The sequence below is a fragment of the Porites lutea genome, chromosome 13 (genome assembly GCF_958299795.1).
Source record: "Porites lutea chromosome 13, jaPorLute2.1, whole genome shotgun sequence".
In the NCBI taxonomy this organism is placed as follows: Eukaryota; Metazoa; Cnidaria; class Anthozoa; order Scleractinia; family Poritidae; genus Porites; species Porites lutea.
In genome coordinates this window covers 22,189,285-22,216,615 of record NC_133213.1, presented here as the reverse complement: position 1 = coordinate 22,216,615, position 27,331 = coordinate 22,189,285, and the positions used below count along the sequence as shown (strand labels likewise).

The 27,331-nt window shown below is 38.9% G+C and overlaps 1 protein-coding gene and 1 pseudogene across 1 annotated transcript in view; one reads left to right on the top strand and one right to left on the bottom strand.

The window, feature by feature from the left end:
* Positions 1–562: 562 nt before the first annotated feature.
* Positions 563–5,664, bottom strand: LOC140922562 (monoglyceride lipase-like; annotated as a pseudogene).
* Positions 5,665–8,562: 2,898 nt separating this feature from the next.
* The window catches only part of LOC140922561 (uncharacterized), a 48,488-nt gene continuing 29,719 nt past the window's right edge, over positions 8,563–27,331 (top strand). The window contains exons 1-11 of the mRNA XM_073372537.1: positions 8,563–8,945; positions 10,675–10,788; positions 10,879–10,998; positions 11,386–11,499; positions 12,045–12,141; positions 13,190–13,307; positions 14,000–14,094; positions 14,255–14,328; positions 14,573–14,651; positions 15,061–15,228; positions 16,070–16,174. Coding sequence (XP_073228638.1) covers positions 8,563–8,945; positions 10,675–10,788; positions 10,879–10,998; positions 11,386–11,499; positions 12,045–12,141; positions 13,190–13,307; positions 14,000–14,094; positions 14,255–14,328; positions 14,573–14,651; positions 15,061–15,228; positions 16,070–16,174 — 1,467 coding nt within the window. The remainder of the gene's footprint in view (positions 8,946–10,674; positions 10,789–10,878; positions 10,999–11,385; positions 11,500–12,044; positions 12,142–13,189; positions 13,308–13,999; positions 14,095–14,254; positions 14,329–14,572; positions 14,652–15,060; positions 15,229–16,069; positions 16,175–27,331) is intronic.

The window sequence follows — 27,331 nt, the reverse complement described above, 5'->3', positions numbered from 1 at the left end:
TGCACAAGAAAGCAAAACCCTGAAGGAATCTGGTATAGTAAAATGACGTCATCGTGTAAACGGCCTTTTTCAGAATCCTTCAGAATTTGGCTTTCTCATGCAAATTAAGGCTTCTGAATTTACCGAATTAAACATGAAAGAATTGAAAAAAACGAAATGATTCTGGTTATATTTGTAGATTGACACTATCGTGAAAAGCCCCGTCCACACAAATCCGGATATTTTTAAAAGCGCATTTATATATATTTTTCACATGAATCGGCCTTCCGTCTGGTATTCCGTCCACGCGTGAAACCAGTGAATCCTCTCACCGAAACATTAGGCTGATTTAGCAACAGAAAGGGAACATTAGTTGACGACTGGAAAGCGCGTGGAAAGGATTGAACGCGACTTCCGGTGCTCAGTTTGCTGCTCTGCCATTGGTCAAGCCAGTTGTTTGATTTGCGCGCGTCGTCGTCAACTGGCGTTCCCGTTCTCTTACTAAATCAACCTAATATCTTTTTGAAACCGCTCTCCGGAGTGGTTTAAGGCCTCAGTCTACACGAGTCGGTGTAAACAGTTATGCACGTGGCCCTAAAACAATTCAAGGTAGCTTTTGCTGAATCCAGTCTAGAACGTCCTTGTAAACCACGCTCGCAGTTTCTTCCACCTCATTCAAAAGTTCATGGTGTCCATTTTTGTACACCTGCAAAGCAAGTTTTACAAGCAGTTGTGTTAATAGTGAAATAATAATAGGTAGATTTAAAATGACAACGGGAAGGAAAATTGGCCGAAGAGGGAAAACTCTATGTTATTCTTTAGACATCCAGTTTGGAGACGAGAATTTCCTCTTTGGTGATTATTTTATAAATTCTCATAACCTTTTCCCTTGAAAATGTGGTGACATTGTTAGGAGAAAATAGACATTGGTCACTCTTGGGGTTAAAAGGGTTTAGACAAATCACGACTGTTGTTGGGATAAGTTCACAATAATTACGCTTGGAACAAAGCGGCCGAAACTCCTTCCCCGGGCAGGACAATATCACCACATGAACAAACGCCGTTTTAAGACCGCATCTTCCTGCCATCATGATATACCGTCAAGCGCCCTAACTATTCGTCGGAAATACCCATAGAGAGGCTATTAGTTCGCTCAGTGCTGTTAGTAAAGCAGCTCATTCGTGTACCTTAAATGTCTTGTCGTTACTTGGGGAATTCTCATGTAAGTAACGTGAACCGTCAATCTTCACTAATTGATCTCCATCACCATGGACAAGTAGATAAGGTGTTGTAAGCCTTGACAAGTTCCCCTGGATTTCATTCATTGCGTCTAATATATAGCTCCGACCCATCTCACTTTCATTCCCTCATGCCAGTTTAGGCTATCATTGGCATACTTTTCAACCTAAAACAATAGTAATAAACAAGACGCATTGTGTTATGCAAGTCCTAGACTTGCCACAAGTCGACCGCGAAAGCAAGAAGGCGCGAGGGACACCTGGTTCTCAAGGAAATTCGGCTTTCTGTAAGAGTTATGGTTACTAAATGGATCGTGCGAAGAATTGAATGAGGCTCCACCCCTAAAAAAGCACGACGAGCTCCTTTAACGATAAATGTGTAAGGCGTTAGGCCGATTGGCGGAACCTCCCTATATGTATAAAACGTTGTTGAGAGGCCAACCACCCCCCCCCCTACCTGGGGTATAATTGTAAGGCTAATTAATTGGACAGGACAGAATGACCCTTGACGAACCCGCCGTCCACCAGCGTTACTATTTCATTGCACAATCATGAAGGATAGAAAACATCAATTCCTGACTCACAATTCCGAACGACTTGTCATTAACCATTAAACTGAAAAACTTTTACTCAATCTCTACCCAAAATATTCCAGTCAGTGGTACGAAATGTCAAGTTTCGCGATCGGTTTGAGGGACTGGACACCGCCTCATTCAGCAACCTCCAGAAATCACCGGAACATGTTCGGCATTGTCTTCGGAAATGCGGATAAAATGCACACTAAAGTTTCCCTCCTTTGACTCAGGAAAAGAGAGTAGTTTTCAGTTGTGTTATTCGCCTTTTTAGAAACGAGAAGGGAATTTTATTGGAGAAGAAATTTGACCCGCGATTGTTTTCTGGGATCGTTACTGGGTTCACGCTGGTCAACTATTGGCCAATCTTTTTCTCTGTCCTTAGTAACAATCCCAGAACTCTATGCGAAAGTAAACTCGGCTGAGTTTCCCTCTAGTTTTGCATCACCTGTGTAGGATCCTGGCTTAAGAGTGATGGATCGATCGGTGGCCTGATCTGGTACGACGGCATTATCCATGATACTATTCTTCCCACACAAACCTGTAAGATACATGCGTTATATACGTTATTTGAGACCTTCAGTTTTTAAGACCAGGACCACTACGAGTATGAGAGTTTCTTAATGCTAAGCAGTGCGCGCGCATGAACCAGCGTCATTTTGGCGGGAAAACGTGATAGCCGTCGTCATTCTACTACGAGTTTTGCCGAGAATGACGTTGTTACGAAAACAAGTTATCAAATGTTAGAAGCTAAGTTTTATTATTTTCGGTCAGGAGAGGGCTTAAACTCCTTCAATAAGTAACAGTACTAACTTTTCTGGTGAATCAAAAGTACAATGAAGCTTTCCGGGTGTCTATTTTTCTTTTTGAGAAGAGCGAAAGTCGTACTCCTAGTAGTTCTCGTCCTCGAATCTAAAGGTCTCTTTTAACCAAGCGTGAGGTCCAGATAGCTGAATATTGGCCAAGTTCGTTTTGTTTTGTTTTTTTGCGTTTTTATTTATGGAACAATCACTACTGTATTATTTTCGCACCTCCCCTAGAAGACAAGGTTAAAAACTTGACTCGTGATAAAATAATCTCCTATTAAAATAATCATCATATTCTCTTCCCCCAGCCACTAGGACTTCGTAAAAAGTTCGTTTCGACTAGTGATTAATCAGATATTTATGATTAAACAACATGTGAATTGACTATAAAAAACTTCTGCCCCTGCAATTATTTCACACCTAAAAACTGTTTTATCTCACTCTGCATTAAAGCTATGGTAAAACGGACAACAAAAACGTGAAACCTAATATGCAAAATTGTTGGGAAACTAGTTGAAAAGTGATGTTGCGCATTTTACTACCCACGAATGAAGCCTCCCTTGCAGCAAATCAGGTTTAAACAAGTTGCGAAAAAGTTGTTGCAGGAACTAGAGAGAAGTTCTTCTTTTTGCATCAAAATCTGTCAATGTTGCGCGTTTTAATTACCGACCCAAGGCAAATTTGTTTTGCAGCAAGTGACGTAACTCTTGTGTATGGCGTGACTCTTGCGTAATTTTATCCAATCAGGAGTCAGTATTTCCGCAACTTGCAACACTGAATCTTATTTGTTACAAGACAGGTTTGATTTATGGGCAATAAAACGCCCAGCATCGCTTTCGGACTCGTTCTACAGCAATTTGTTCCCCGTTTTACTGTACCTTTAGCCTCGTTTGTAAAGCGAGAGTTTTTGGAACTCGGAAATGGGCTATTATAGCTTGTGATCATGCCCTCCCTATAAAAAAACCCCACCTGATCGCGGGTTAGTAATGGTAACAGGACTGAGTGGAGTCCAATTCGGTCTGTAATCATACGAGTGATTAACAAAATCGGACGACCGCGTAGCGGGAGTCCGATTTGTTTAATCACGAGTATGATTACAGACCGAATTGGACGACACGAAGTTCTGTTACCAATTAATCATAACTTTAACAAAATTTGTGATATAATAGGTTATTTTTTAAATCAAAACACAAGAAATTCGAACTTTTGTTCCCTAGCAGTGAAAAAAAAAAGCCATTTAAGCGCGCGCGTGATGGCGCGTACTGTCCAATTACTTAGGCATGACGCGTACTGTCCTATTAAACTGTCCAATTAAGGCTGAAATCAGGGCAGTTGATAGCCAATCAGATTTGACAATTTTGTTATATATATGATTAAGATAATTAAAAGACGATGAATCATGAGAAACTGTTGTTTCACATTATTTCCTTGTTTCTGTTTTGGGGTTTTTGATCATGGTTTGTATTTTTAAATTCTCTTTCAGTTTTGTGGTTCAGTTTTGTATTTTTTTGTACGTGTTTCCGCTTTGGGATGTTTATTTCTGTTTTGGGATTTGTACTTCTGTTTTCTGGTAGTGTTTTTCTGTTTTGGGTTTGCTGTATCCTGTTTTTGCATTGACGGCACCCTAAGAAAAGAGAAACAGTCTTTGCATTGTGTTTTCGTTTATTATTTGTAGCAAGCTTAGCAATAAATTACCGTGCAAGGATTGGCATCCACTTTTATGCTTGGTGCGCTAAAAATAGCATTCGCAAAGAAATAAGGTCTTTCCATAACACTGAGAACAGCTATTGTACCACCCTAAAAAGAATAATGCATAATATTAATAATATCATAACATGAAATTTTTAAGGGAAGTCAAACCTCCCGTAGGCGACCACTGTAAAGGCTAAGACTTTGTGGTCACTTACAGAGGGTAGTCGCTTACGACACTTCTTTGGAGTAGATTTCTTGGCACATCTACTTTAAAGCAGATAATTTACTGCACCGATTTCTTTGTCAGTTACATTTTGTTACTTAAGTTCTTCGTATACTCCTAGTAGCATACAGCGAACATAAGAGTCCAGACAAATCGTTAAGGGGTCGCTTTTTAGGAGGTTAAAAACAATGGGAAATCTCTCTAACGCGGTCGCTTAAGGATGGTGATATTTTACGAGAGGTAGTTGTTTTTTACGAGAGGTGTTCGCATATGGAGGTTCAACTGTATCAGTGTTTTCGTAATATGTGATTTAACTGCATTGAAGCCAGACTTGAAAAGAGTTAAAAATAAGAAAACCTGAAATTCTCAGGCTATCTATGTTATCAAAAACCGGCAAGAGCGCGACATTAGGAAACAACCGCAAAGCATGATGGGCTTGGGGTCTTTATCGTAATTAACATATACTTGTATTCCCGTGATCGACTCGGTTAGGGGGCCCGAGAACCTAAATAAATTTAAAACAAAAAACAAACAAACGAACAAACAAAAAAAAACGAAAAAAAGGGGCAGAGTTCCAATAACGTTTTTATAACAGTACATACCATTGAGTGGCCAAACATAAATATTGGTATGCCTGTGTTGTCTGCTGTGACTTGGTCAATGTGTTTAAAAACATCTCTGACGTAAATGGAAAAATCTGATATTTGGACTCTTTCTCCTTCACTCTGACCATGACCAACTAATAGAAAGATTTATTGTCAAAAAGTAGCTCTTGAAGGGTTATATCACACTATTTCCTGTCTTTCTTTGTATTCGCCAGGTGCCCATAACATCGTAAATTGAATTCCAAAAATAATGGTCCAATTTTCTACTCCATCTTTATCCCTCTCTCCCATCCCTAACATTTTACGGGCCATCTCCCCGAGCTCACAAGGTTCTGCAATACACGTATTTTTAGTTTTAGATTACCACCCCTAGCCCCCTACCCCGACTCTTCCCGAGAAAGTATGATTACATGCAGTTACTGTACCACGGAAGAGATTTAACAAGGCCGGGGTGGGACGTACCGTGATCTTGACTGAAGGCGAGGTAGCCTTGTTCAGCTTAAGCATTTCCAAGCCTCTGGTATCGTGAGCAATGCTCTCCATATCCATGACAGATAAAGACCAATGCCCTATCGAGGAAATAACCACGAAAATCTGTCGTTATTTGTTTTATCAATGATCAAGAGACTTTCAAGTTTGTGCTATAAATCATTTAGAATCCTTCCGAGCACAGTAAATGATTAATTAACTGCATGATGTATTACAACTAATTTCTTTTAATACGAAGGTTTAGTTTATTTTCTTCAATTTTTGTATTCTTCGGATGACGATATTTTTGCCTACCACCTACCGACTGATTTCGCTATCGTAACAATAGATCAGCTACTATCATTCAGTTCCCTGGATTTTTGTCAGCGATTGTACCGATTCTCAGATCATATGGAAACCAGGGCCCTGCTTGGCTGAACGAGTAATTTTCAGCGTTTCGACTTAACGCTGCAGCACAAAGTCAACCCTGGACATCTCGTGCATGCTTGAAATTTAATTTGCACCCGTTTAAATGACGTCCTTTCAAGTTAATTTAACTTTGCTCGTTTGATTTCATTCCTTTGCTCTAACTCCACATTAGCATAAACTTGTCAGGTGTTAGGAAAACTAAGACCCTCGAAAACTAAGACCTACGACCCGTCTTAGTTTTCGAGATTACGAAAACTAAGACCCCCTAAAATCAAATCCGTCGAAATATGAAGTCAAATTGTAATTGAAATAGGTCTAATCTTTCAAATTATCTTTCTTGCTTGAAAACCGATTTACCTAGTGGGATGATGACAGAATCAGAAACTTGCCTTAAAATATGTAAAAAACGTCCTAGAATCGATAATGTTTAACGCCTCTGAGGTGCAAGGAGTCCAAGGAGAAGTTGTTTTAAAATGGTTTAAGACATCAAAGAGATCAGTTATCACAGTAAACATCTCGTTTTCCTCAGGTTTAATACAACATTACTTATCTGGGCCGAGTTGTTCAAAGCCGGGTTAAGATAACCCAGGGTTAGTGCGAGATTTGAATTCAAATTTGAAAGCTCAAAAAGCATTTCAGTTTTAATTCTTTTTGTCTACAAGTTGATGATTGAAAGCTCTAAATACAACAGAGAAAATTATCCGAGAAAATGCTTTTGAACACAAGAAAGAGAAACCCGGGTTAAATTTAACCCCGGGTTAAGCGCTAATCGGCCTTCGAACAACTGGGCCCTGAAGGTTACATCAGAAACCAAACATTGTATCAAGCAACGTGTTGGGATAAAGTAGAAGCAGTTCAACAAGCCGACCTATAAGTCACCCGATGTAAGGTAATCCAAGATAGTCTGGGATTCTGGATTCCACGTCACGGATTCCGGATTCCATGTACTCGATTCCAGTCTTTGTCAGTAGAACTTGGACTCTCAATTCCAATTAATGATAACTAATAACTTTATTTCAATAGCGCTCTTATCCTATGTTCAAGGCGCTAGTGGGAGTCCGGATTCTTTGAGCTGTACTCCAGACTCCAAAACCCAGGATTCCAGATTCCACAGGCAAATTTTTCTCAGATTCTGGATTCTGTTACATGAGGCGATATAAGGGATGAACCATTAGGAAAGTAGAGGGGCTGGGTGGGATGTTTGGGGGGTCTATAAAAGTTTCCTCTCAATCCCTGAGGTGGAAGTCTATTTTTCCTCCTCGAACAGCCTTTTTGATCATGGTGCATGTGGAGACTTTTTTCTTCCTAATGCGTTTGCCTTCCCCCAATCTCCTATCCTTTTTTCTAATGGTGACATCCCTAAATTAAAGCAGCTCCTTTATAAATAATATAACTGAGAGATGGCTAAAAGTCAATGGCCTCGAGAAAAGCTCCCATCTGTTATGTTGCATCACCTCAAAAGACAATGTTGGTCAATGTTATCACCTCAAACATTCTTAACAAAGTACATGCTTGCCAAATATAGAACACGATGTCTCGCCCTTAACTTCCAAAGTAAAAAGTGAAAGAGACTTTCTTACTTTCCCGGAAGCAAAGGTCTATAAAAAATTCATAACACCACCCTGTATTCTCGATAATTTTCCCTTTTTATTAAGTTTCCACTAGCTTAGATCGATGCGTACTCAATATGGATATCTTGCATTCATCAAGAGGTTATAAACAGTTTAATTGAAAAGCGGAAAAACAAAAAAAGTTAGCTCATTAAGCTTATCATGGAGATCAGCGACCTATTGTAAAATCAAAAAACTTGAGAAAGACTTGAAAAATTAAAATACGAACAAGGGGTTCTCGGCAATAAGAATCTATGTATAAAAGTATTAATAATTCTCTATTTGACGATCTTCAACTAGGCTTAGCTACACCAAAGCTCATTCCAAACTCGCATCTTATTATTGAATGTATAAACAAAATTTACCAGCAAGTAACAGGGCCATTACTATCACAACCACGTTGAAATAGAAATTTCCATATTCAAATAACGTTGATACAATCCTGGAGTTGAAAATTTGGTTCCATCTGAAAGGTATAAGATAAAAACAAAGCCATTTCAGTGCAAACGAATACAGCTGATGCAGCTGTGTGAGGAAATCGTGAACGCAAAATCTTACCGTTTAGGAGAAATAAAAGGCAAACAGAATAAAAGGAGAACGCCTATCTCAGCGTAAAGAAAACCAGCTGCGAATGTCCACTGAAGTGTCATATTTGTGAAGAAAATACAACTATTTTTAAAAACGCTCTTCTGGCAAAGGTTGAGTCACCTTTTAACTGCATTGTAACCACGCTTTAACTTGGTATCCAAGCACTAAACGGATACGGAAGCCTCGGACGTGCCGAATAGAAGCCGAATAGAGCCGAGCGAGCATTGGGCATGCCGATTGTTTAATTTCCGGTCTGCTGCTTGCCTGCTGCCTGCCTCAGCCTGCATCGTTACTCTTTTTTATCGTGGTAGTTTGGAGTTTTGCCTGTGTAGTTTCAAAAGGGCTTCCAAACATGAGTGTTTTAAACTCCGTTGTGATTTTGTCATTGTTTAGCGTTTCTCTCTTTGTGAATTCAAATGCATCAGTTTGGCCTTTACCGACCTCCATCTATCTCTCCGGACCGCCTCTTCCGATTTCGCCAGTTTTTACCTTTAAAACCTCATCAACATCGGGCGTCCTCAAGCGTGGAATCACTCGCTACTTGGAAATAATTCTGCAGCAAATTGTTGGGGGAAACGTGGATAACCATCTCAGAGCTAACCAAACCTTGAGTGAACTTGTTCTGAGTGTTCGCAGTGACAACGAAAGTTTGCAAGTTGATACTTCCTACTGGTACATTTTAAAAGTAAGCAATGGAAAGGCTAGTATTGAAGCGAAAACCCCTTATGGTGCACTGTAAGTGACCTAAAATATACTTAACTAATATCGTCATACCAGCTCCCCTCGCCTCACCTTTCCCCACCCCACCCCAAAACATTTTCGACATTCTGTTCTCCTCAGGTATCAGATTCCAACCGAGAGGGGCTGGGTACGAATCCCTTTGTTGATAAACAAGACGAGACCAACATAGTCAGAAAGGGCACATATCGAACAATATACAGCCATTCAAAGACTCCAAAATTTACTAAGAAATATATAGACGTTGAGAGTGTGTGTCCCGCAATCCATACATCTTTTATAATTTTCAAGTTTATAAATAGCTGTATCTTGTCCAATATTGGCCCAATCAACACCAGACTTGGGATTTTACCTACATGTGTAATCTCAATGGGCTCTTCCTGACTACTTGGCAGTAGGTCTCCTGTTGTTTATCCCATAACAAACCAACCCATACCCATCCCTCCTTGGTTTGAAATTTGGCAAGACACTAGGCAATAGACTCTGATATGAAAACTTGCTTGTAAAGAAAAATTGAGATTTGAAGGAAGATAGTGATTCCAAGTTCATTTTAGGGACCGGTCATTATTTATGTGGGGGGGTGGGGGGGATTTTTTTTGTTTTAGCATGAAAGAAAAACCATGACCCACTCCTTTAAGCCCATTAGTTAATTCTTTGCCCACCCCCAAAATAACTTTATATAAGAGGTGACCCACCCCCAACCCCCTTCAATCTATACCTCTATAAGGAGTTCCTGTTCACTGAACGAAATCAGCATATCTTGTGGACCAGTGTCCTACCCTGCGGCCACTTCTTGTTGATGTGCCTTGTTGTATTGTTACAGTATGACTGTCATCATCTGATTCACTTTTGCTTTCTCTTTCATCACACAAAACAAGGTCATTATCACTGTCACTCTCATCACTGTCCTCACCGACACTGACGCTTGAAGGAAATGTAGATTGATTCGCCTGATTTTGTCGATTTTCTTTCCGTTATTGCTAAGTTTATTATGCTCAATGTATTTGTCCAACTCGGGGGCTTTCAGAGTGTCAAGCTCCCCCTTCTCTACAAGTGTTTTCCAGTAATAGCAATGTACATCTTTTAAGGCTTGAACTTGCTTTCTTTTCTTCGCTCTTGCTTACGGATCTCATAGACACTTGGGTTGGATACCTACATGTGACATCCAGTTGTGTCATACTTTATGTCCAGCATTGCATTAGAATTTATTTAGATCTTCCACATGAATTGTAGTGAGTGTGATTCTTTACAAAACACACAATGACCCACCCCCAATCATCGTCAAATTCTCTTTTGGCCCACCCCTTTTCTCTAAAAAAAATAGGCCTGGCCCACCCCATGATTTTTCCCCCCCACCCCCCTGCATAAATAATGACCGGTCCCTTAAGACAACCTGGCAGTAGATATACTGTAGCCAGGATCCATGGTGAGTTGAACCTCCACTGGCCTGATTGAGCATTGTATTTTTGTGAGAAGACAGGGGAAAAGAGAATGCCTGATACCTATATATGACAGCTATATATCCCACATATAGTATTACCCACTCCCCCTTCAGCTTCTCTGCTCCCGGGTTCAATTAAACCCTGTTCTGTCTGGAGGTGAAGTTGAGATCCAGAGAAGGATAGGCAGGATCCTGAAGGTGGATTCCAGCCAATCTAAGGGCACTTCAATTAAGCAGATATTACAACAAAAGTGTTAAATTGATTTTGACTCCTCTTGCATGCAGGTATGCAATTGAAACGTTTTCTCAACTGATTGTAGATGGAAATTTGATAAACAGTACAGTCAATATTGATGATCAACCACAATATGTGCACAGGGGCCTTATGTTAGACACTGGGTAAGCATCATGCATTCATCGCTCAATAATTTATAAATTATTCAGTGGTGGTTAAAAGGTTTTGATGCTATTGATTGTATTTTTTTACAGGTGTAGGTATTTTCCCTTTGAGCTTGTGAAGAACATTTTGGACGGCATGAGCTTTGTGAAGTTAAATGTGCTTCACTTGCATATATTGGACTGGTGCAGATTCAGTGTACAGAGCAAACTGTGAGTATTCAAAGTACAGTTGAAGCTCTCATACATCATGTAAGCAAGCAACCAAAATGGCAAGAACTCCCTGATTTCTAATAAAAAATTACCCTATCCCAGACTTAATTGCGTGAAAACCATTCCCTTCACAGTGCCACATGTCGAATAGTTTATATGCCATGTATTTAAGTACCCCCTGGTACCACCCGGTTGAGTAGGCGTTTATCATTATGGGGAGGGATGAAATACGAGCTCCACTAAATAAGCCTGCATAGAAGGCTACCTGAGACTGTGCCTTGAGTTAGTAATTAGTTCTTTGGATTGTAGGAATGTTAAATTTTACAATTGAAAATATTCAAAATTTATGTTATTTATGTGTTTCACCTTTTCTCTTATTCTTTTCAGTTACCCAGAACTACAAGAACGCACAACTCAGTTTTATACCCAGGAGCAAATCAAAGATTTAGTATCTTATGCTGGTGACAGAGGAATAAGAGTTATTCCAGAGGTTGAATCAGCGTAAGTTTGCAATTAAAAATCAAGAAGGGTAGCATAGACCCTAAAAAGCTTTGTTTATGCACGGCTAGTCTTGTTCTCTCTACGAGGCTAAGGAGATTTAAAAAGTTTTGTTTGTGCACAGCTGCTCAGACAAAATGGCCACCACTTGACAAAGGTCTATTAAGGCATTTTATGGCTGTGGAGGGGTGAGGAAGGGGAGGGGGGCAAGAGGCTTGCACCAAACACTAGATTCGCTTGCACGTTCTGTCTGTGATAGAACAGTCATGCAGCTACCTAATCAGTTGATAATAATGCCCTACTTCAACAAAGAAACATTTATTTCAGTATTGGAGGGTAGAAAGGCTCTCAGACATCAAGTTTTTATTTACATGGACTGTAAGTGTCAGCATTTCTGTGATCCATCTGTAATATTATTGCTATGTTTTACAAGTCTTGTAAGGTTAATTTGTTCCTATTTCCCCCCCCTCTGGAAGCAAACAAAACACACTTACTTGTTTGTCAGTTGGTTTATTTCACGTTGTTATGTTATATTTGTTATTATGCAGTTCCCATGTTGCTGGAATGATTGGTCTGATCAACAAAACAAAAGGACTGAGATTCTGCAATGTTTCAGGATTTCTTGAACTCTATAATGACCCACAGGTAAGATTAACTGCAATCAACTCTCAGAGTTGTCATTCAAAATATCCATGACTACTGATAGATTATTGCTGATTATAATTATCTGTTTGGCTATCATAGAAAAAAATTTAACCACAGAAGGCAAACCTTGAGATTTCTATTGACATGCAGTTGACAAAACTGATTAAGATGCTGAATGAAGTACCATAGCAAGTAGAACAAGACGCTACAGAGCATACACTTCGGTGTCGTGGTTGTGGAACTGATTAATTGTAAATGCGGAGGAATAGTAAGAAATGAAATTTGGTAAGAGTAAGGTGTTAATTTTTGAAATTATGGGATTTGTCAGGATATTCTGAAAAGAGCAACATCCAAGAGGCCTACTTGCCAAAAATTAGCAACAAATTGTCTCTGAGATATTAGCCCAGTTATGCTGTGACGACTCCATACAAATCCTTCTAAATTTGACTTGGGTCTATTAAAGTGTTATTGGGTGATCTGGTTTCCCCTCAAGACTTGGCAAAAGTCCTCAAGTTGAAGTGTCCTCTATTAAATTATTACAAAACACCAATTAGTCAATGATGTAGCAGATATGACACTAAGAGCCTCTTTTGATAAGGCTTGATTAGTTTGAAAAATATAATTTATCATTATGAGAAGGTTTTGCTGTAGTTTGAGTCCTTTAGCTAATACATGTTAGTAGTGTTTGTTTACTTAGACATGTATCCAATTATTATTATTATTATTATTATTATTATTATTATTATAGGCTGACAGTTTTTTTTATTGAAATGAAATGTTTTTAATTTGAATAATTTTTCTTAGTTAAATTAACTCTTGCTAAGCTAAATTAAGTGCTTTTTAAATCCACAGGAATTGTAAATAGTGTTTTGAATGAATAGTTTTTTTCTTTTTTTTCAAGCGAATTTATTGTAAATAGGATTTTAATAGTTAGCATTGTTGTCAATAAATTTTTTCATTAATTATTATTATCAATTATTATTATTATGATCATTATTATTACCATTATTTTTATTAATGAGTCTTATGGTGTACTTGCTTCAACAAGGGAGTAACTCTTACCACAATGAAAAATATCCTTGAAGAAATGATGACATTGTTTCCAGAGCAGTTCTTTCACCTGGGTTTAGATGAAGTCACGACATCCACTTTGTGCAGCCTACAAAGTAGGTTAATTTAATTACAGAAGGTTGATTGTGGCATAATGAAAACTTTGAGACATCATCACTCTTTTAACTTAATTTACATGTATATGTTTCTACTTAGTTTTTTTTATATCAGGCAATTTTTCTTTTTCTTTTGTTTTTGGATATGGTAATGTATGCTAATAAAGTTGAAACAAAAGAAAAATAAAATTACCTAAGATAAAAAAAAATACCTACAACAAGTGATTTTAGGTTGACGTTTGTGACAAATGAACATAATAATTAAATTATAACTTCTCATTTTGAAATAATTGAAGATAGTGTGGTTTTTCATTAATAGCTAAGGACAGTTTTGGGAGGAGGCATTTATATGAAAGTTGGTCAAATGCGACAAGAGGATTTTTTAACTATGACATTTTTGTTTTTCGCATGAAACTACAGAATTATAAGTATCTTTTGATTTCAATTATTATTTAAATAAGTCTTGTCGTTTATTATAAAGACTGGCTGGTTGCAGCCCTCATTTGGGGGCTGCATTTATTACTTCTTTGTCCAAAATGTGGCAGTTAATTGAGTGAATACTGGATGCAAGCTTTCATCACGTACGTGCTAGTGATTTCCTTTAAGTTTGACATAGTATGTTGTCAAGCATTATTTCAGGCAAAAGCAAATCTCTGTAAATGCAATAACTTGGGTGGTTATTTTCTACACAGATACCAGAAGCCTAGAGCAAGAACTAATGAAGTTTCTAGTACAGAAAGGAAAAATTCCATATGCCTGGCAAGAGGCTTTGATATCAACTTCCGCTGTAAGCATTATGTATTAACATGCATCTTATTCACCTGAATGAAGAGCTGTTTTGTGAAAATGTCCATGCAGATTACTGGGTGTTATTAAATCTTATTTATTTATTTATTTATTTATTTATGACTTATTAATCTTATTCATTTATTATGATTTTATCATAGGCAATAAAAGGAACAGTGCTCCAGGCGTGGAAAGGCTCAGTAGTAAAAACCCTCATAGACGGTGGATTTCAAGTGTAAGCAAGAAAGAAAGCTGACTGTATAATAAATGATATCAACTTTGACAAATTAACAATATTTTTGATCGAGTAAGACTTGTGAAGTTGAACTTCTAAAGTAATAAGTTGTTTTCCCTTAACAAAACTTTAATTAGAAAACAAAAAAAAAATTGTCATTTTACCGATCCTTATTTGATCAGTTTGCATAGGAGAGGTTTGTCTACATTATTATTCATTTCCATCTTGTTTTTCAATTTGACAGGATCAACTCTCTGAGCAGCAACTTTTACCTAAGTAGCCTTGTGGATTTTAGTGCACTATGGACTAATATTTCGGCCGGGGTAACTATCATTTATAATAATAATAATAATATTATAATAAGTCTTTATTTTTAGTTCGATCTCGTCCCCAGGGGCTTGTCAGTTTTGAAAACGAGAAGAGCCTAGGGACAAGTTTGCAAATTTTCAGACAAATGGTCTCTATAAACAGAATTAAGTCTCCACCAGATTTCTGGATTTTACCATCTAATGAAAACTAAAACAAGAGATTTGAAGAGTTAATCCCATGCATTATTAGACAGTAGTAACAGACGAAAGGAAAAATAGTCGGTGAATAGTAAATTACAAAACCAGACCATTAATCATTGGAATTCAATTAGTACAAAGACACATTTTAGCTTAAAGGATAGCAAATATCACGAAACAATCCCTAAATATATCTTTTGATCTGTCTGTTTGCATTATTTCGAAGTTAAATCCAGACGAGATGACACTTGTTCTGGGTGGTGAGATGGCCATGTGGACTGATGATTACTGCTTTGTAGATCAGTGCTTTCTGTACAAGCGAGGAAAACCCGATGCATGGTGGATGTTTGGACCCGAGAGCGATTCACAGTTTACTGAGTCAGTGAGTGGAATTGTAAGTATCTCTGGTCGTAAATAAAGTAAATGTCCTCTTATGAGTGCTCCCCCTCCCCACTGAAAAGCGTCCCCGCTGAGTTACAGGCCCATGTACCTGTAAACAAAACAATACACCCGCGGTTTAACCCCCTCCCCCCCCACTTATAATTTCCCCCAGTTACAGGCCCATTTACCTGTAAACAACAAAAAAATATATCCAGAAAATTAGCCCCCCCCCCCCCACGGATATAAGCCCCCCTCCCTCCACTTATAAGTTCCCCCAGTTACAGACCCATTTTACTTATAAACAAAAAAAATAAAACGGAGAAAAGCCCCCACTTATAAGTTCCAGGCAGTAAAATGCTATAAAGGGCCTTTTGGAACAACCTATCTCAACTAATTTTGTCAGCCAATTGTCGATAAAATGAACAGAAAACGGTACACAATGCTGTTTGCAATGTGCATGCAATTAAGTGTCCACCAGATTTCTGGATTTTACCACCTAATGAAAACTAAAACAAGAGATTTAAAGAGTTAATTCCATGTATTATTATTCCGGAATGCAGTTAATCGAGCTTGCTATTAAGAGAGCCAGCGCGGCAAACCTGGTGCGCCTGTCCCTTAGAATCAGGCCCTGATACAGAATAGGTTTTTTCGTGATGCGGGATTTCTCTTATTTGAAGACCGGGACTCGCGATTTTGAAGCGAAAAGGGGGCGAGATTCGGGATTGAAAATATGCTCGGGACGCGAGATAACCATCGGGATTGCGGGATTGCAGGAAAATATAGGTCGGGATGACCTCATGGAGGTATTATACTGGGACACTCCGATATACACTAATGAGACAACAAACTTTCAGATTTGGCCCAGTGCCATTGTTGGAGCTGGTTCATTTTGGAATTATCAGTCAAAACTAACTCCTGATAGCAAAGAGTTCGCGGTGATGATAGATACTCAGCACAAGGTGAGCCGTTATGTTAGATTTTTCGAGTAACTTATAATTGTCCTGACCTGATCGGTCAAACGTATCGTCTATTACTGGTAAGGTCACAGAGCCAAGTTTAAAAGCAATTGAGCGAAAAGCCCACTTTTTTAAAATTTGCTTTTATGTAAAGTATTTTCGTCAACGGCTCTTGTCTTTAGTTAATATGGGCCGTCATGCCGCGATAAGACGACTGAGCCCGCTGATACACGAGGGAGAGAAGCGACGCACGGCGTGGAGGTCGACATGACAATCTGGTGAGAAGCCTCTGTGGCCCCCCCTTTGAAAAATCCTGGCTACGCCCCTGCCCACACCCATAATGGCGAGGGGTTTAATCAAGGACTAGCTAAGTCATGTTTTCTTGCTTTTGAAATTTTTTGCTAAATTTTTCAAGTTTGTCTTTGCCATCCATGCTTATATTCTCAACCATCTTTAATTTAATAACTCTGTGCATGAATATTTTGTTTTCCTTGCAAGTACGTTTGCAAGATATTCCTTTTGAAATAAATTTATATACATAAAAATAAAATTATTATACATTGCACTCATTACATGTCTTCTCTTTGGCTAAGAGCGTGCAGCTAATTTTGAAAATCAGCGCAACCTACAGATTAGTTAACTATCTGCTAGCAGGTAGCTGATTTGTCTGCAGTTTCCGCGCTCAATGTATGATTTCCAAGAGCAATATCAAACTATGTTCCGTGCAAAGGTGTGTTGTTATTTTCTTTAAAACAATGCCTGATTAGATTAGCTTTTTGTAATATCCCGAATAATCAAGGTCTCGGTAAGTGTTATTAGCCTCAGCCTTCGACTCGACTGGTAACACTTCGACCTTTGATTATGCCGAATATCACAAAATTTCTTTCAATAGGTGTTCAATATAGCAACTGATAAACATGACCATATATGGAAATATGATTAAAACTTGAATGAGGGCATGCTTTACGATTGACCAGGTGTGTACTTTGCCCATGCCTAGAGAGGAAAATCTATGAATGTCTACATTATGCCGAATAGCTTTTCATGTCCACGTGAAAAGCTTTCCGTTTATCCGTTGTAGTAGGAACAAAAAGAACAGGAACAAGTCGTTCACACGGAGCAGTTGAAGACTCGTACCCAGTCGCTATTGATGTGTTTTTGGGGTGAGAGAAGATTGGGGTTAGGTGGGGTTGATGCGCGTGGGGATAAATAAATAGCGACTGGGTACGAGTCTGGAGTAGTTGGCAGAGAGGGTTTGGCGACTAAATAGCAATTCTCACTTCCGCTTATATTTACTTCCGTTTACTTTTTGGGTTCCAGTCCTCCCTCCTACTCTTTTATTTTCGCCACGGTTCGAATACCCGTAACCCGTTCACACTGCGACGAAGAGTTGCACAGAAACCTATCCGATATGAGACGATCCACTTTCTAAATCGGTGCTGCTTCAATTGAAAGTGGCAAGATTGCTTGGATTAACGATGAAATTCTGGTTTTGATAAATATGGACAAAAGTTTCCTTTGCTGTTTCAAAGGTACATCCCTGAATGGGGAAAATTGGTTTGAACACATTTTTGTTTTACTAAGTCATTTGGCTGCCAAGAGACCCGTTTCACGGTTGTGAGTCACTATCATGGTACTCTTTGAAAATATAATGGAATGAGTTTTTGGTGCCTTTATGCTTCTTATGACGTTGTATGGCGAAACAAAGTCAAAAGGTTTTCATCAAACTTCTGCTCGAAAGTTGGGTTTTCTTGCTTGAAAACCGATTTACCCAATGTGATAATTTGTGACAGAATCAGAAACTTGCCTTAAAATATGTGTAAAACGTCCTAGAATCGAGAATGTTTAGCGCCTTTAAGGGGGGAGTGGTTTATCAATCAAATATTGACTATTCCAATTCAAGGAGAAGTTGTTTTAAAATGGTTTAAGGCATCGAAGAGATCAACAATCACAGGGAACATCTCGTTTTCTTCAGGTTTAATACAACATTACTTATCTGAAAGTTACATCAGAAACTAAACATTGTATCGTGCTACGTGTTGGGATCAAGTAGAAGCAGTTCAACAAGCCGACCTATAAGTCACCCCATGTAAGGCAATCCAAGATAGTCTGGGATTCTGGAATCCACGTCACGGATTCCGGATTCCAGGTATTCGATTCCAGTCTTTGTCAGTGGAACTTGGATTCTCAATTCCAATTGCTAGTGGCATTCTGGATTCTTTGAGCTATACTCCGGACTCCAAAGCCCAGGATTCCGGATTCCACATGCAAATTTTTCCCACATTCCGGATTCCGTTACATGTGGCGGTATAAGGGATGAACCATTAGGAAAGTAACGGGTTGTGTTGAATTTTTGGGAGGTCTATGAAAGTTTTCTCTCTCCTCCTGAGGTGAAAATCTATTTTTCCTCCTCGAACAACTTTTTTAAACATGGTGCGTGTGGAGACTTTTTAATTACTAATGCGTTTGCCTTCCCCCAACCTCCTATCCTTTTTCCTAATGGTGACATCCCTAAATTAAAGCAGCTCCTTTAAATAATATAACTGAGGGATGGCTAAAAGTCAATGGCCTCGAGAAAAGCAACCTAGAGGCAGTAAAATAGGTCAGATTTTCGATAGAATGATGATAACTTTAACGATTGCTGTAATATCCAAACGCCAAACCTCAGAACGTTGCTGTGTACGTGTTCTGATCTGGAACTGATCTACTTAATAAAAAGCCCAACTTTTACAACCTAGCACAATTACAGCAAAACATCATTAAGTTATTGTAGCGTCCAAATTCTTAATCTAATATCTTCCACTGTTTGGATACTTTAAACTCGACATCAATTAAAGCTGTTGGACCACTAATGCAATAATACACGAAAACGTTTTTTATGATTGAAATGACTCGCAGTAATTAAGAAACAAGATTAAGAGTTAAACCTAGTTTAATAGCAGAACAAATAGTCTACGAGTGCAGAGACAGAGGCGGACTCAGCTCTACAAGGAAGTGGTGGTGGAAAAATAGAGAAGGAAAATAAATCTTGTTTTCGGATGAAAATTAGATTTCGGGCCCTTTTTCCTTTGTTTGCAGTTATGGAAGGACTATCTGGCAACGCTTTTCCTAAAATAGGGTTATTAAAATAAGGCAAAAGTCACTCTAATGATTCGCAGACGGTCCAATTCGCCAGCGGTCACTCGCTCCTGTCTCTGCGCAGGCTATTCAGTGTATCGCCCAAAACTTACAGTTAAAACTACGAGCATATTCATTCCCAAACGTGGAAGGCAAAATGTTTACTCTTGTATGAAACGCTAATAATTTATCCGTATAAGTTAAACTCGTCTCTGAAATCCCATTTTACTTAAATTTAAAAACAGTTTTAATTAAGTGACACAATGTGTGTCCCAATATATAACATAAGTACAAAATGAAGACTGCAGACTGCTCTCAGTGCAAAACATTGTTTTCACCATGCAAATGGGAACGTGACAACAATCGTCCCATTGACAATTGCATATGAAATAAATCATATATGAGAACTGCGGAAATGAAATCAAATGAAGAATGATCCTCGCAGTTGTGAACGCAATTTATGCAATTGCGTAAGAAGCCTGAAAAAAAATCGGGACTTCAACGGGATTTGAACCCGTGACCTCGCGATACCGGTGCGACGCTCTAACCAACTAAGCTATGAAGCCACTGATAGTCCCATTGTTTTCTAACCCTGAAAACAATGGTCTGCATTCAGTCTGCAGTCTGCATTTTGTACTGTCCACCAATTTGTACATTAAGGATCAACAAGACATGAGCATATTAATTTCTTTTTAAAAAATATAACTAGTTCAGCTGGGAAACCAGGGATCAATCACACAAAACGTAATACACCCTTTTAACCCAGACCTTAAACCACTGAATTGTGACCCGCGGTTCACAATCACGGTTCAGAATGCACAAAATGCTTACAGTACATACTTAAAATTTTTAAAATTATCTGATTAAAATCTGAATTACCCAACTGAAACCACGGCCACGCTTGTATATAGTTAATTGGTTCGTCTCCGTCCTGTTATGAGACTTAGGATTCTTAACCCTCGGACGTACAACCCCCCCCCCCACCCCCCTGACATTTTTATTTTATTTTATTTTTTTTTAGACGATAAAACATCAACACCCGACGTTTTCAGTAGCCGTTCGTTTATCCCTCGCGCGTATTTTGAGACAATTTTAGTGACGGTCAGTTACTATGGTTACGACATATGTAAGTAGCAGGTGGTCAAGCCATTTTTTGAGTGAAAATGCCTGTTCTTACAACTTTTTTTAACAATAAAAGAAAAACCTGTGAATGAAATGATGCAAAGGGCTTATTTAAATGTTATTTTACTAGTGAAGCACAGAAAATTATCATTTATCGCGATTTTAACCTGACTTCTAATTCTTGGTGAAATCCAAGATGGCGACCATTGTTGGTGACGTCACAGGCATCCAGCAACGCCACCACCCATTAAAAATAAACTTCATCTTGTTGAGTAGATCAAAGGCTTTCCACTGACGGCAAAATCGTTTTGAAATACTGCCAATTATCATGATCAAAAACTCTGGGGAGGGGTTCCATTCACCACTCCGTCTTATGCCATGGTTGTGGTATGAATTTGCGCGTACGTCTTAGGGTTAACCCTGTTAAATTAATTTGAATTATTTGTTTCAGTCATTTACTTTAAAGCCGAGGGGAAAAAACTGAAAAGGAATTATTAAGATTATGATGATGGTAAATATTATTATCATCAATATTAAGATTATTACGATGCAATTTTCCTTTGCCAAATTACAATTTGCCGGTTAAGGCAGGTTACACGAGAAAAGGGGCAATCATCTGTACTACTACTTAGTCAGTTTCGCGGGAGTAAAGAAATAATCGTAAACAGCGTTAAGTTCCTTCCCCACGAAAATTGTTTGTCTTTTTCCTTAGTTAAAATTGATAAGTGTAGCCTTGGCTAATTTAAAACGTTGTTTTGATTTATTAATTAGAGAGATTAAGAGTTAAGTTTACGGCAATCCGTGGATTTGTACCACGTGACAAAGTGTTCCCTTTACTTCTCTTTTGCTGTTAATTAAATCTACAAAAAGTTTTTAGTTTCAAGTTAGTTTTATCCATAAAAATTGCTTTGAGCTGTTTTCATTTTATCTGCATACTTTATATTTTGAGAAATTCTTAACTTGAATCTGCAGACGTTTGCCGTTAGCGTGACTCTAAATCTCTCTAATATTTTCTGAGAAAAAATGATTAAAATGAAAAACGCTTTTTTACCAAACGTCCCATTGAGGACAGCTATTAAATAACGCACTTCTTTCTTTGGGGAAATCCAGATACATACACGTTACTTCAGTTCAGCTCATCCCTGTAAAGAAAGTAACAATTGAGGCATTAATTCACATTTTTTTAAAATTAAATTAAGATCAAAGCGGTAAATTCAAGAATGCCTTGAATGATGGTGTGAAAAATAGCAAAATGAGCAACATTTGTCATATTAGACATATTTGCTTTTTCATGAAGCTGTTAATTATTGGTCAACATATAGAGCTAGTACTCTAAGAAATTGAAGGCAGCTTATTGCAAAATGTATCTTTTACATATATTGTCCCTAAAGTAATTAAGAATTGAGAAAATTAAGGGTTATCTAGTGTTGGAATGATTTCTAAACGATTTGCTTGGTAGGAATAACATGTGATCGTGTGAATCCATTAACGGTACATACTTACCACACCTATCCTTATTGTGTAAACTATATATTTCGCTTTTTACCACTTATTATCAAGTCTGCCAATGTTCTTACATTTCGAGTTGAAAATAATAGTTCTGACTTTTATTCTTCAGCCTTCTATTTCTAGGCCCCTTAATAAAGAAAAGCAAGAATAAAGTAATAAAAACTCTCTACTTACGATTTGCTCAATCTTTTTTCTTCAATTCAATCTTAACATCATCACCAATCAGAACAAATGGAGCCCAGTACCATGGGGCGGAAAAAGCGACGGAGTCTCGAAGACATTTCATGGCCCTCTGAAGAGCAACACTTGCCCTTTCTCCACTTGCAAGTTGTTGGTAGAAAGACTCCATAAACATCATTGTGGCTTTGTCATCAATTCCCCAGAGTGTCGCCAGCACGGAACGAGCACCAGCAAACAAGAAAGCACGTGCCATACCGACCACACCCTCAGACGATACCTCTCCTTGACCACTGTGGCTGTAACTAAGCACAACAAGCCTCGCTCTCAGCCTAACAGCTTGTATGTCAGACATTTTCATGATCCAGTCCTCCTCTGTAGAAGGCTTGGATTCCCATCGGGGATCTGGAGCCAGAAAAATTTCTCCAGTTTCCTTTCTTCTGTGGGCTGCAATGTGAACCAAAGCAACTGACGCGATTCTCTGAAGTACCGCTTCTTTGGTTGCATCTTCACCTGTTAAAGGTTGGCTCCCTAGAATTTTTCCAATCATCTCCACTTCCATTCTTTTGTACTTCAGAGGATCATAAATGGGGTTCCCCAGTTTATCTGTAATTTTATTCAAGCATGGATCTCCAACAAGCAGGGCTCCACTATTACTGTGGTATTCACGTGGAGAATCTGTGATGACTTTCAAACTTGTCAGTGAGGGAACAGTCCGGATCCTTAAAGTTTCACTCAGGGCTGCCCAAGGAGCTTTAGACAAAGCGCCATCAGGAACTACAATTAGTTCATCACCATCAAACAAGTCTTCAATGGGACCAAGAACTGCATCATATAATGCCTGTAATTCGCAGCGATTTTCGCACCTAATACCGACGCCAGCCCTGTCTAAAAGGAGAGTAAAGGAATCTTCTATCTTCGCTTGCCTAAAAATAGGGTTGCCCTCTTTTCCCAACACCCACATATTGACTGTTTTCTTTTCCAGGGCAATAAAAACTGTTAAAACAGTTGTCTTACTTGAAATATTTCTGACTTCTTCTTCAGATTCAATTGACCTGGGGGAAAGTGATGTAAGGCCATAAGTTACTTTTAAGGCATCGAGCAAAGCTTCTGCTCGTCCCATCTCAGCAGCATATAAAGCCTCATCATTCCTTTCAAGCATTACTAAAACTTGCCATAAATGAGTATAGGCACATTGATGACGCGTACGGAAACTTATTTTCAATTGATCTTCTGAGATAGAATTGGTTCTAATAGTGTCATAGATTTTAACACCGCATCTAAAATGTTTTAAAGCCTCATTCAAAGAATGTGATTGTAAAAAAGAGTGACCCAGATCTTCATGTGCACATGCTTCTGACATCGTTTCACCGATTTCCTCGGCAAAGCTCAGGTGTTTCTTGTAACACTCTATTGCTTCCTTCAAGTCGTGGAGTTTTGTATAACATTTTCCGAGGCGGCAATAGGCTTGTCCTTGTACAAAACTGTCACCGATTTCCTCGGCATTGCTCAGGCCTTGCTTGTAGTACTCCATTGCTCGTGGCACGTCGCCGAGGGAGTCATGAACGAGGCCGATGTGTAAATAGGCACTTCCTTTTCCTTGTCTGTCACCGACTTCCTCGGCAATGCTCAGGTGTTTCTTGTGGCACTCCATTGCTCTTTGGAATTCCTCAAGGCTGTGATAACTAGCGCCGAGATCGGAATAGGCGTCGCCTTCCAATGCCCTGTTACCAACTTCCTTGGCAATGTTGAGGCATTTATTGGCGTACTCTATTGCTCGTTGGTCTTCGCCGAGATGGTGATAAGTATAGCCGAGAAAGTGATAGCATTGCCCTTGCCTTTCCCTGGTTCCAACTTCAGTGGCAGTGATGAGGCATTTATTGGTGTACTCTATTGCTCTTTGGAATTCTTTAAGGTTAACATAAGCAACGGCGAGATGGAAATAGGCTTCGCCTTCCCCTGCCCTGTCACCAACTTCCGTGGCAATGATGAGGCGTTTATTGGTGTAACCTATTGCTTTCTGGAATTCTTTAAGGCTGTGATAACTATCGCCGAGAATGCCATAGGCTTTGCCTTCCAATGCCCTGTCACCAACTTCCTTGGCAATGATGAGGCATTCATTGGTGTACTCTACTGCTCTTTTGAATTCTTTAAGGCTGAGATAAGAAGCGCCGAGAATGGCATAGGCTTTGCCTTCCAATGCCCTGTCACCAACTTCCTTGGCAATGATGAGGCATTTATTGGTGTACTCTATTGTTCTTTGGAATTCATTAAGGCTGTAATAAGCAAGCCCGAGACTGCCATAGGCTTTGCCTTGACATACTCTTTCACCAACTTCCTTGGCAATGCTGAGGTGTTTATTGTTGTACTCTATTGCTCGTTGGAATTCTTCAAGGTGGCGATAAGTATCGCCGAGATTGCCATAGGCACACCCTTCACGTGCCCTGTCACCAAGTTCCTTGGCAATCCTGAGGTCTTGATTGTGGTACTCTATTCCTCGTTGGTAGTCACCCAGGAATCCATAAGCATGGCCGAGCTCTTGATAGGCACGTCCTGCACCTGCTCTATCACCGACTTCCTCAGTAATGCTCAGGTATTGCTTGAGGTACTCTATTTGTTGATGAAAGTCACTGGCTAAGTAATAAGCTTTGGCTAGATTGTAGTAGGCACGTGCTTTCTCTGCCGTGTTTTTATTGATTTCCGCTATTGTAAGACGCTTTTTTTGTTCAGCTATAATTTGTAGTATTCCTTCTGCCATTTCGAAGTTTTAGTATTCGAAGTGGAACTGTTTCTTGGGCGTAAGGTTTTTTTATAGGAGCCTGGAGGTGCAAAAAAAGCAAAATAATTGTCATTAGTACATTTGAAGTCTTTTACAAAATTTTGTCTCCTTTACACCGATAAGACATGATAGAACTTTCCACTCCTTTCTCCCTGGATTTACCCTATCTGACGCACCTCCGGAGTTTTTTTTGTTGTCAATTTCTGGATATTGGTGAATATATTTAAGCAATAGACCACACTTTCTATGGGTTTACCGGCGTGATAACCCACTTGGGATGTTGGGAGAACGCGACAATAGCTTGTAAATCACTCGCCTTCGGCTCCTGATTTACAAGCTTTTGTCGTGTTCTCCCAACATCCCCAGATCGCGCGTACTATCTTAATGATTTTATAAAACACAATATTTCATGCAGATTCCCTTAAAACGTCTTTCTATAAATTTGGCTGAAAATAAAAATCACTTTGTACCCTGCCTAAATATTCAAAAAACAGGAAAGGTTTCATTAAGTACAAAACTAATCATTTTTGAAACTCCTGTGATACGAAATGAAAATATAATTGAGAGCTTCTGCCTGAGAAAATGTGGTAGGCTTGGAAATAGGTGTCGGTCGGTTTTGGTCAAATTGCGTACAATTAGTTATTATGGAGATTTCCACATTATGCCAATGTTTTAGCTCGATTGACCCTGTTTTGGTCTGAGGTATGGATCAGCCTTTTGGGGCCGGGGTTCTCTGAGGTCGATTTTTAGTTTTGAATAATTCACCTTTAATGTATGGATGGGAACATTTTGAGCCAAATCAAGAGTCATTTCTTATTACCGTAAAGTTCTCATAGTAGCAACCCGCCGAAAGTAACGTCAATAGTTTCTTACTTCTAATAAATCCCGAAAATATCGAGCCCCGAAAGTAACGAGTCCGAAAAAAGTATTAACCATTATACGTTCCACTGCGCGAAACGTCCCCAGCGGCGAAGAGCGAGGAGAAACAAATGTTTTCGCAGGCTATAACCATTACATTGAATTACGTTTATTGTTTTCCAATTGCAATCCATAGTCAGATTTTTAATGTATAATACTAATATTAATGAAGCACTTTGTAATAAGGGAAACATGGCATGCCTGAAACTATGTCAACTATCATTCGTTGTTGACGTCAGTTCACAGATTGCACAATGTAAAAACTAAACTGATTAAAAGTTTTGCTCAACAAAAGGAACGTTTCTTCAAGTTAAAACTGAAACCTCTGTAAACTGCAGCTATAAAATACATTTGTTTGTCATGGACTAAAAGCACTGAGTTTGGCTTTCCTCCCCTGAGTCAGAGAAGAATTCGATTTCCTCTACATCGGCTAATTCACCCATTCGGTAGTCCGGTAGACCATCGATGTTGATTTCACTGTCCCTGCAACACCGAATTTCTCAAAGGAACGGATAACCGTGTCTTTCAGCCGACGAGAGGTCTCTTGTCATGCCGTGCAAGCTAGTACAACTCGTCCCGACAAGTGACAACACAATATGGGTTATTCAGTATCCAGAGAGCACAAATGTGGCGGAGAAAAAAATGAAACTGGACAAATGAATTCCTTCTCATTTGCTAACTATAATCATTGCTCTCGTCTTTTACCAGAGTATTGCTGTGTTTAGCACGTAGGTACTATCTCTGTTACACATATCATGTAACACAAATAAAATATTGTTGTTGTTTTTTTAATATTATGTTGTTTATTTTTCATATCGAGAAAGAGCTAGCGCCAACTTTGTTTCATGGTTTTTGGTCCCCGAAAATAATGACCCCGAAAGTAACGAGCCCTAAAGGCTGCTAATTCGGAAAGTAGCGAGGGTCGCTACTATGGAAACTTTACGGTAGCACTATCCCTAACGTTTTTATAGTAGAATATGTAGCTCAAAGGAATATTTCCATCGTTTGTGGCTTTATTGTTTAGTTTCATGCTCGTGCATGAAACAGAGAAACCGCAAAAATCCCAAAGTTAAGTCCAATTAACTTCGGTTTCCACTTTTGAAACTATAAAATTCTTACATGAGTAGAAAGTATAGACCTTTTTATCTAAACATCAAGAGGAAAATACTAAGTTTATAAGGCTTCCTCACTGTGCAGCCGTTCTTTGATGATTCTACTATAGCCACAACAGTACTCTCCCCATCTAGTTTACATAAAATGTTTCAGCCCAAATAGCATGTGTTATAGGCACCCTCCGGTCAGAAAAAAAAAAAAATTGGTTTTTCTGAGGGTATGGGGCGGCTGTAGACAGGTTAAGTCCAGGGAAATGGGGCTAGGTCTAATCCTCAAGAATGTGTCCTCTACCCGGCGACAATAACATTACATGCAAATTTCAGAGACCATAAACTGGCAAACCGCAACAAATTTTAAATTGTTTAATTTGCCTTACATAGGGCAGAAATACAAGCAATTTAAACTGTAAAAAGTAATTTTCCTGA